Raw genomic sequence first — 9,984 nt, 5'->3', positions numbered from 1 at the left:
TGAGTTGTGAGCCACAAATATCACTTGTAGGGTCTATAATTATGAAATGACATTTTAGGATACCATTTCCAATCTTTTCACTAAGGCTTGAAGGACTTAACACCAAACTTATGAACCATATGGAGAGGGATGGAATTAATAAGAATTTGAAAGGTCTCTTAATTTTATTAGTTAAATAGAATTTTAACTTGGCCTTATCTTATTAAGGATGTTATCTAGGAATACCCTCATAGGTCTAGTTGAACTTGAAGTGAAGAAGAGAGTATCCACTCTCAACAATTGTTCTTAAATACCTCACATTGTGAACTGATGTGTTGATAAATCCCCCTTTAGGATGACATTTTCTTGACCATGAACTAGATTGATTCCTCTAAAAGTGTGCGTAGCAATTTTGAGACCCAAAATAAGCTACATCTTGAGATCGAAGTTTTAGGGAACATTTCCTCATCTATAAGTTCTAATAAATCTTTAGCTATGTTGGGCATCATGGGAAGATCACAGACATTAAGTTTCCACAATCCATGAGATATTAATCAATTGTTTTTGGATTCGATTGTGTAAATTTTTGCATCAACGTTTCAGATCACACTTTGTGATCCATCATCATGAATGAAACAAGTTAGAGAGGATGTACTTATGCATGCTCTCTAACTTGTTTCATCCTGGTGATGAATCATAGAGTGTGATTTGAAAAGTTGATGCAAAAATTTACACACAATCAAATTTAGAAACCGCTGATCAATATCAAGGGAAGATATTTTACTATCTTGTGACCTAAGTAATTTGCTTCCAAATTTTTCATAATAATTATTGTCAATTAATTTAGTTGTTTTCTCTAAAATGTTATGATTTATTTTTATGGAATCTTTGACTTAATAGCTAGTTGGAGAATCAAACTAAAAATATGCCCTAATTAAACATGGAATGCATGGGGGATGTGACTATTGCCCACTTGTTATGTAGCTATATAAGATTGAAGAAGGCAATAGGGGCATTTGGATCTTAATCATCTTCCTAGAAAGATATTTATTTGTTTTGGTTGAAAGCCAAATTTCACTTAGATATTGTACAATAATAGCTTCTAACTTCTTTGTGCTAATATTATTTTATACTTTAACCATTTTGTTAACTTTTCTCCATTTCATTCAAGTCTACTCTAACATATGCCATGCTTGTTAAATCACAATTTTGATATGCCCACATTGAATTTTATTTGAATTTTTGTGTGTGGCCTCATCCTAATTTTCATGGATAGGGGCATCTTACGTATAGAATCGAGCCTTCTATCAAGAATAGTAGGGCTATCAAAACAACTATAGTTAGTTTCTCACTCACTTTATTAATTAGCCTGCCCACCCCCTACCTCTACCCCGGATAGCCCCACCTGCCCCCCACCCCCGGCGTGTTACGTATAGAATCTGGTGGACTCTTGTTTGTTTTATAAAACTTTTAGTAGACAATAAGACGATCTAATTTCCTTGCACAGAGTTGGGTAATGTGGATTCATATTTCTTTCTTTCTCTGATTGAATAAATTTTTACCCATCTTTTAGTTTAAAATAATTTAACTGAATCATTAATAATAATAGATTATTTCAAATCGTTTGGGATTGTTATAATTCCTGCTATGGGAGGGACTCATAAAATGACTAGTCTTCTACTGTTTGAAGAGCAGGGGCCCAGCCATGACTGGTTATAAAATGGATATTCCTCAATCGAAAGAAGTCTGTAATCTCATTAATACACTAAGTCTGTAATCTCATTAATACACTGTCCAAAAAACTGGTTATAAAACTATCCTCACCCGTAAGAAGTCTGTAATCGCTATACTCAATAATGGTTCGTTTGAGTTGATGGAAGCCATTCATACACGTTTCTACAAGTACGGAATAACAGTGCAAAGAGAAAGAGAGTTCTGAGATCCTCACCAGATTTCCCACCAAAAATGTACTGTAAATCTCTATTAAAATTAAAATCCTTACCGTCGGCGCTGGGAACACTAAAAGCATGGTTTTTTTTTTTTGTCTTCTGGAGAAACAGCGATGAGACATAAAAATCATGTGGTCATAAACAGACAATGGTTAAACAGAGCATACAGATATTTGATGACTTATTTAACCTACTTTTTTATTTGGACTAAGTAATGAATTTACAGGCAGGTTCTATTTGATTGGATAGATTGAACGCCATGGGCGTCACAATGTAGGACAGAATTGCCACCATGGCTTCAGCCTCCTTCACTCCTGCCCTTAGTTTATCATTAATACAACCAAAAGCCTCAAGTCACTGACATGGAATAGAAATTACAGTCCATAATCCCACCAATTGTTTTTGTCTGCATTTCGGCCGGAGAAAATTTAGGAATCTTGGCATGGCAATTGTGGGCCAGTGTTTTTCTAGGGCTGGGTATGATAATTGCAAGAATCGGCCAAAGTATGTCATCATAATAGCTGTGATGATTTAGATCGATGTCTCTGGTAATAATTATAGGGCCACTTGGAATAATTTGGAGCTTCAATTACCTATATAAAAGGAGGATTGGAGCCTCATAGAATGTATATATTTGCTTCTGCTGAATTTTGTATTGCAGTAGGAGAAGTTGTAATGGGGAGAGACAAAAGTTTGTTTTTGCTTACTGTTTTAAATGGGTTTCTAGTGTTGTATGTCTTGGCATCCCCTGCAGTCTTTTGGGAAGACTTTCGCATAACATGGGGAGATGACCACATCAAGCAAACCAGTGGGCTAGATGGCAATGCCATTCAGCTTCGTTTGGACCAAATCTCAGGTACATCTATGCTTTATGGGCTGTTTTAGAAAGCTCTTTTGCCTTGACCTGATATTTATTTGGTTATGGGGGGCTAATTGTAAACTTATATATCTTGTTGAGAATTTATCTGGATATTCGTTACAATCTTGATAATAGATTGGAGAATGTGATCCTATTTTTTTAATTATATACAAACATATTGAAATGTTTGAAGTTGAGGAGACATTACAGGCTTATTGTTGTGATTGGGTTTTATTCCAGGCTCAGGATTTGCTTCAAAGAAAAAGTATCTTTTTGGTCGAATAAGCATGAAAATTAAACTTGTTCCGGGTGATTCTGCTGGAACAGTAACTGCTTTTTATGTAAGATTCATTACTAGTTTGAATTTTTTTTGCTTTGAATTCTATGGAACAGTGACTGCTTTCAATGTACACGCTAACATCTTTGCCAGGTTCAAAGATAGAGTCCTATTAATTGTGCTTCACTGATTTTCTATTGAGGGACTTTACTGCTCTATTAATGAGATGCGTTTATTTTTTTGCAGTGGTTTTGGCTTTTTTTTTTGAACTGGATCAAATTATTATTAGATCCTGAATATTTTAGAAGTGTAGATTATAACTTCTTTCAATCATTTATAAGTCAACCTGTGATGAAGTTATCAAAGGTTTTTGCAGGCCCTATTTCCAATTGTTTCCTCCCTGCCTCCATCTCTCTCCTCCATTAGGTCTCTTACCACTTGTACTTGGGCTGTATTCATGCTTGTCTAGAAAATATAGTATTCGATATAGAAATGCATTATCAAATCCCTTCGTGGGCTACACCATTGCTTAACCAGCTCCATGTTTCAGTAAAATATGGATACTAATTGAAGTACTCTGTCTCAAAGTCAGAAGTGAAGCAAGACCCAGTTGGATAACTTACTAGTTGCTTGCATTTTGAGCTTTCACTGTATAAATCTTTTTGTTTAACCCAACTTTTCAGTTTCTTTAGACCTTTCTTCAGGGATAAGTATGTTAAGATCTAAATATGCCCTTCCTTTGTGGTAATTTATGATGGTATGAGCAGATGAATTCAGACACAGACAACGCAAGGGATGAAGTGGACTTTGAGTTTTTGGGGAACAGATCAGGACAGCCATATACAGTCCAAACAAATGTTTTTGCCCATGGCAAGGGTGACAGAGAACAGAGAGTAAACCTCTGGTTTGATCCTTCTGCAGAATTCCACACCTACTCTATTCTATGGAACCATTATCATATAGTGTAAGCAGAGCCTTCACTGACCCAGTTATTTCTTTTACATTTTGAGTTATTATGCTGAAACAAGGACATTTCTATGTGTGCAGATTCTCAGTAGATAATATACCAATCAGAGTATATAAAAACAATGAGGCAAAAGGGATTCTTTATCCAAAGTCTCAGCCGATGGGAATATATTCTACTCTGTGGAATGCAGATAACTGGGCTACAAGAGGAGGGCTAGAGAAGATAGACTGGAGTAAAGCACCATTCAATGCTTATTACACAGAGTTTGATATAGAAGCATGTTCAATTCCTGGAGGGGCTAGCTGTCCCTCTAACACCACCAATTGGTGGGAAGGTTTGAACTACAGGAATCTCAGTCCAGTACAGGCCAGAAACTACAGGTGGGTAAGGCTGAATCACATGGTATATGACTACTGTACAGACAAATCCAGATACCCAGTTCCCCCACTGGAGTGTTTGGCTGGCATATGAACTGTTTTAAAACACCATGCCTTGAAAGAACAAGTTCAGGGGACTCTGGGTATTATCACATGTATGGAGGATATGTATGATAAAAATAGATAATGTAATCTGTAGCTGTACATACTATGTAATAAGGAGGAAATCCCAAGTCTCAACAGCAAGAAGAGATTCAAAGTTATATGTAAAAATATAAAAAGATTCGAGCAAAATCAATGAGGGGATCCCTTAGTATCGGCCTTCTAGTTTGAAGGGTCATCAAAGTTTGGTAGGTAATCAAACCCAATTCAGTTTATAAAGAAAAGACAGTTTATGTAATTGATCGGTACTTTTGAATCCTAAACGTGTTTAATAGTAATTATTTCATTTATTAGTATTTATTTCAATAATCACAAGGGAAAGGAAAAAACTTTATGGTCATTTTCATATCTTGTATTAGAAATGTTTTTTTACATAATTTAAAACATAGTACATATAATTCTTTTATTTTTTTTCTTTTCTCTTCTTATCTTGTTTTACTACAATTGCCTTTGTGTCCTTTCTCAATTGAGAGGAATAGGGATGGAAGGACAATAATAGTCTACCTTCATGTCTTGTATTGAAATGCCCTTCATTATATTTGAAGGATAGTACACAACTTTTTTTCTCTTCCTTCCTATTTATTTTTAATTATTATAGTGGTTTGTTTATTCTTTAATAAAATAGGATGTGGAGGCAAGGGGAATAACTATTTAGTCAATCTTCATGCCTTCTATTGAAATGTCCTTTATAGTGTTTAAAGGAGTTCCCAATTTGAAACCCTTAGCTTTATATTCTTGATATTGGACAAGAGCCTATGAAATGCAATTTGAAATACTTCATCAACATGTTAATGGAAGATTGTGTTTAATGTAGCAATAATGTTAATATTGTGTCCAAGTGTTATCTCATAGGATGCTCAAGTAAACACAAGAATGTGTTTTATATGTGGTAGTTGAATTGAATCACCAACGAGGATGGTGGATCAATTATTGAAAGGAACTTAATTATGAAACCCATCTAATCAATTAAAATACAATGAATGAAATGCGTGCTCTTTTGAAATGTGGATCACATAGAGATAAGCATGTTGCTTTTTAGTTATTTTTCTTTTTTTCTTAATTTTCCTTTCTTATTCTCACACACACATTTGCTTTTGTTTTTATTCTTTTGCTATTTAGTTATTTTTCTTTATTTTCTCATTATTTTTTCTATCTTGTTCTTTCATTATTATTGTAGCTTTTTAGATATATTTTAGGGCTATGTGTTGTTGACTTTTTTACCCTGGGTTCTCTTTGATCCTCGTGCTCTTACCCCTCCTCTATCTCTCTTATATATATTTTTTGTCTAGGTCTACAACTCATTATTTCACAACTCCTTGAGCTCTTTGCATCCTGATGATGAATCATAATGTGATTCGAAAGGTTGATGAAAAAAAACATTCACACAATTGAATCTAGAAGCTGCTCATATTAGGAAGCGTCTTTGTCAGAGGTGTCTAGTGTACCCATGGTTGATAACGAGTATGAAGACGAGCTTCTGCTTGAAATCCTCCTTGAAGTCTGACTCAAGATTGCTTTTCTACCCCTACTATGGGCCTTGAGGTAGGAATGTTTTTGCAGGCTTCTTTGGATGGCCTTCCTACCAATAAGACTTTTAGGGTGGATTTGAACAATATGACCCATGTGAGGTGATTGTGGTGCCTAGACCTTCTGTTGTTGGGTCTTCTCATGATGTGAGCATCCCTATTAATCTTGGGGGAGGACTATCTCTGATGGATCTTATTATGACGTCGTGTTCTTCCTTCTATTGGGGTGGATGTGTTTGAGTGACATTATGCTTATTCCTTGATGTTGTTGTAGGGTGATGATGTTCCTCAGTCTATTGGGTTGCTCAAGGACCCTCTGAGTCTAGATGGTCTTGAGAAGGTGGGTCCTCCCATTGAGGTGTCCCTTGATGGAATGACTATCTTAGCTTAAGTTGTTGATGTCTTGGTCGATAAGAATGTTATGTCTTTGGAGACTACTCTCATTGGGAGGTTTTTTTTGGGTTCCCAATCGAATATTACCTATATTCATTGTTGGGCTAGATTGTTATTGGTTTATTGCACATGACTGCTTTAACTAATAGGTTCCTCCTTTTAACCTTTGAGAACCCAAGGCTAACATGGGTTTTTTGTCTGATGGGCATTGGTTCTATGGAATGTCTGAAGGGCGTGGTTCATTGGAAGTTTTTTCCTCATCTTAAGAAGTTGGTATACTCACTTTGATGCATTCAAGGAAAATTTTAATAGGGCCTTTATTTGGGTCAAACTCCATACGCTTCCCCTTGAGTTTTGGGATGAAGAGGTCTTCAAATGCATTGCTATCACTCTTGGCTCTTTCTTAATAATGGACAAGGTAATGGAAGATAGGAGTCGTTTTGTTAATGCCAGATTTTGTGCATGGGTGGAATTTGTTAAGATCCTTCCAATCTCTATTAAGTTACTTTCTAATGGGGAATTGGGAGCAAGTTATTCTATTTGATTCTTCCTCTTTATTGTGCTCTCTTTGTCATAGAGTTGGTCACTTTTATTAGTCCTACCAGGTTCTTCATTGTCCTAAAAGGAATGAGCAAGGATACAAGGGCATTTGTCTTGCCAAAAATTGTAAAGAATCCTCTTCTATGGACGAGCAAAGCATTGTTCTCAATAAATGTTTTGATGAGATTTTGGTTGAGATTTTGAGGGTTTTTCCTCTCAAAAATAATTTGAATGCTTTTGATGTAGCCCTCAGAGGTGTCACCCTTAAGAATAAAAAAATATGACCAACTTGATCCCTAGTATGGGATGGGTTGTTGAAGATCCATTTGAGGCTTTAAGGGGAGCTTGCATCAAGGATAAATATGTGAATGTGAATGATTCTTTGATTTTATAGTGAACCTTGGCTTAGTTTCAAACTTCCTTGACTAGTGTGACAACTCGGGTCTAGTTGTTGTTTGACTCGCTAGTTTTTCTAGGGCTTTCCTCATGGCCCAAGTTCTAGTTGCTTATGCCTCTCTGGTGGTTTGTTGTTAGCTTTCTATCTCAGGTGCTAGCCTGCCTTTCTATTGTTGATCCGTTGTGGGGTTGTGGTCAATTGTCTCTTCTCTGGTCCTTTTCGAGACAACTTTTTGTCTTAAGCTTCTATTGTCACCTTTCTTAGTGGATAGCTTTCGGTCCCTTCAAAACTTATTTTCCCTCTAATAGAAAACATATGTCATCCTTGTTAAATCACAATCTCAATATGACTATATTGCATTATGTTTAAATTTTTGTATACCGACTCTTGTTTGTTTTACGAGAAATTGAATGCAAAATTAAAAGATATAATTTCCTCACAATAAATATCTCAATTATTTTATCCTCATTCAAATTTCATTTAAGATTCTTAAAAATCATATTATTATCCATAGTTTTTTTTAAAAGTACCTTTAACTTCCTGTCACAATAATTTTTAAACCCAAATAATGCAATCGTTTATGATTGCTATAATTCCTGCCATGAGAGGTACTCATAAAATGACAAGTCTTCTCAGTTTTGGATAGCAGGGCCCAGGATGACTGTTTATAAAATGGATATTCCTTCCTCGAAAGAAATCTGTGATCCCATTAATTAATACACTGTCCAAAAAAAGAGGATCTATTCCTGAAAGCGAAAGAGAGGTCTGAGGGAGACTGGAAATCCTCACAAAATTTCCCACTAAAAATTAAAAGTAAAATCCACACTGTCGGCGCTGGGCAACACTAAAAGCATTCATTGTATTTAAAGGATAGAACATATGACTTTTTCCCTCATGCTTCCTTTTTTTTTTTTTAACTATAGTTGTCTTTTTATTCTTTTTTGATAGGATGGGATGTGGAGGCAAGGGGAATAACTTTTTAATCAACCATCATGCGTAGTATTGAAAAGTCAAGTATAGTGTTTAAAGGATAGTATGTATGACGTCTTTTATTTCCGCAAGCTCTCTGTTATCATCCTGACGATGGATCACAGAGTGTGATCCGAAAAATTGATGAAAATAATCTCTACACAGTCTAATCCAAAAATAATTCCTATATTTACTATGGATTGTGGAAACCTTATATCATCAATCTTTTCTCTCACTTCCTACTTGTATTACCTTAATCGTAGATTATTTTTCCCTAGTAGGATAGGATGTAGATGCAATTTTCTCAAAGGTATCACACTTAAATGTGCATTAAAAAGCTTAGAGGTCTAAATTAATTTGAAGAATATAATAGAATTTTAAGTAATATTTTATATGGTAATGATAGTTATCATGTATATTCTAAAATGTAATAGTAGTTATGATTGAAGAAATGGTCCTAAAAATTAAAATTAGTATTGCACATGGATAATTTTCTCACTCTCACGAGCAACATGTATATACTATCGTGTGTGCATGTTTACCTCTAGTAACCAAAGGTTAAGGAGATCTATATATATAGAAGACATCACACCCACAAAACAATAGTGAATACATGAGGTCCTAATTATCAATATTTCTAATGTTAATTGATGAACATACAAGTGTTTGACCTTGGGATATGTGAATTGCTAAGGCATGTGCAATCTTAATTAGAAGTTGGTAATAACTACCACAAGCAACTAGAACGTGGATCATATGGATACTACAATGAAACAACATAATATTTGAATTTGACCACAACAAAGACTAGAACATATGGTAGGATGCTCTTATTTTTGTATATGTTGACAATAATAAGATCTATTGTGAACGACAAATTTGAAGTGAGCGTAATTGTTTTACCAATGGATAAGAGCACTATTCCATGTAATTGTCTGCCATCAATATTTGGACATGATTGCCCTCTTGTTTTTATGATGTGCACCCCCAATGATTTAAGCATATGTTTATTATGCAATTCAATTAATATGTTCATTGCAAACAATGTATTGTGGACTTGAACACAACCTCTCTCATTATTGGTGGAAAGGATTGGAGTGTGGTATAAGGAGTTCCCAATTTGAAACCCTTAGCTTTATATTTTTTATATTGGACAAAATTCTATGAAATGCAATTTGAAATGCTTCATCAATATGTTAATGGAAGATTTGTTTAATTTAACAACCATGTTAATTTTGTGTCAAGGTGTTATTATAGCATTCTCAAGAAAAAACAAGAATGTGTTTTATATGTGGTAGTTGAATTGAATCTTCAATAAGGATGGTGTATTTAAAGGAACTTGATTATGAAACTCATCTAATCAATTAACATACAATGAATGAAAAACATGTTGTTTTGAGATGTTGCTAGTTCTTTCCCCAAAAGATGATTCGTCTCTTTTAATATAATATATAGGCCAACATGGACTATGAATGCATTGATGTTGAATGCTCCAATGCCAATTAGGCAAGCAACAATAACATTGGTTGGGATGGAGAAATGGTATGTTAGTGAAAGAGATTATGCAAAATTTAATAGATATAAAACGA

General features: G+C 34.8%; 1 protein-coding gene across 1 annotated transcript; it reads left to right on the top strand.

Moving 5' to 3' along the window:
- The first annotated feature begins 2,176 nt into the window (after positions 1–2,176).
- LOC131074993 (probable xyloglucan endotransglucosylase/hydrolase protein 7) lies at positions 2,177–4,870 on the top strand. Its single transcript, XM_058011749.2, has 4 exons — positions 2,177–2,784; positions 3,028–3,128; positions 3,832–4,028; positions 4,112–4,870. The coding sequence occupies exons 1-4, from the start codon at positions 2,553–2,555 to the stop codon at positions 4,500–4,502; spliced, it is 921 nt and encodes a 306-aa protein (XP_057867732.1). The 5' UTR covers positions 2,177–2,552; the 3' UTR covers positions 4,503–4,870.
- Positions 4,871–9,984: the final 5,114 nt, after the last annotated feature.

This window comes from Cryptomeria japonica, chromosome 5 (genome assembly GCF_030272615.1).
Source record: "Cryptomeria japonica chromosome 5, Sugi_1.0, whole genome shotgun sequence".
Lineage (NCBI taxonomy): Eukaryota > Viridiplantae > Streptophyta > Pinopsida > Cupressales > Cupressaceae > Cryptomeria > Cryptomeria japonica.
The sequence above is the reverse complement of the archived record's forward strand: the minus strand, read 5'-3'. Positions and strand labels throughout refer to the sequence as shown.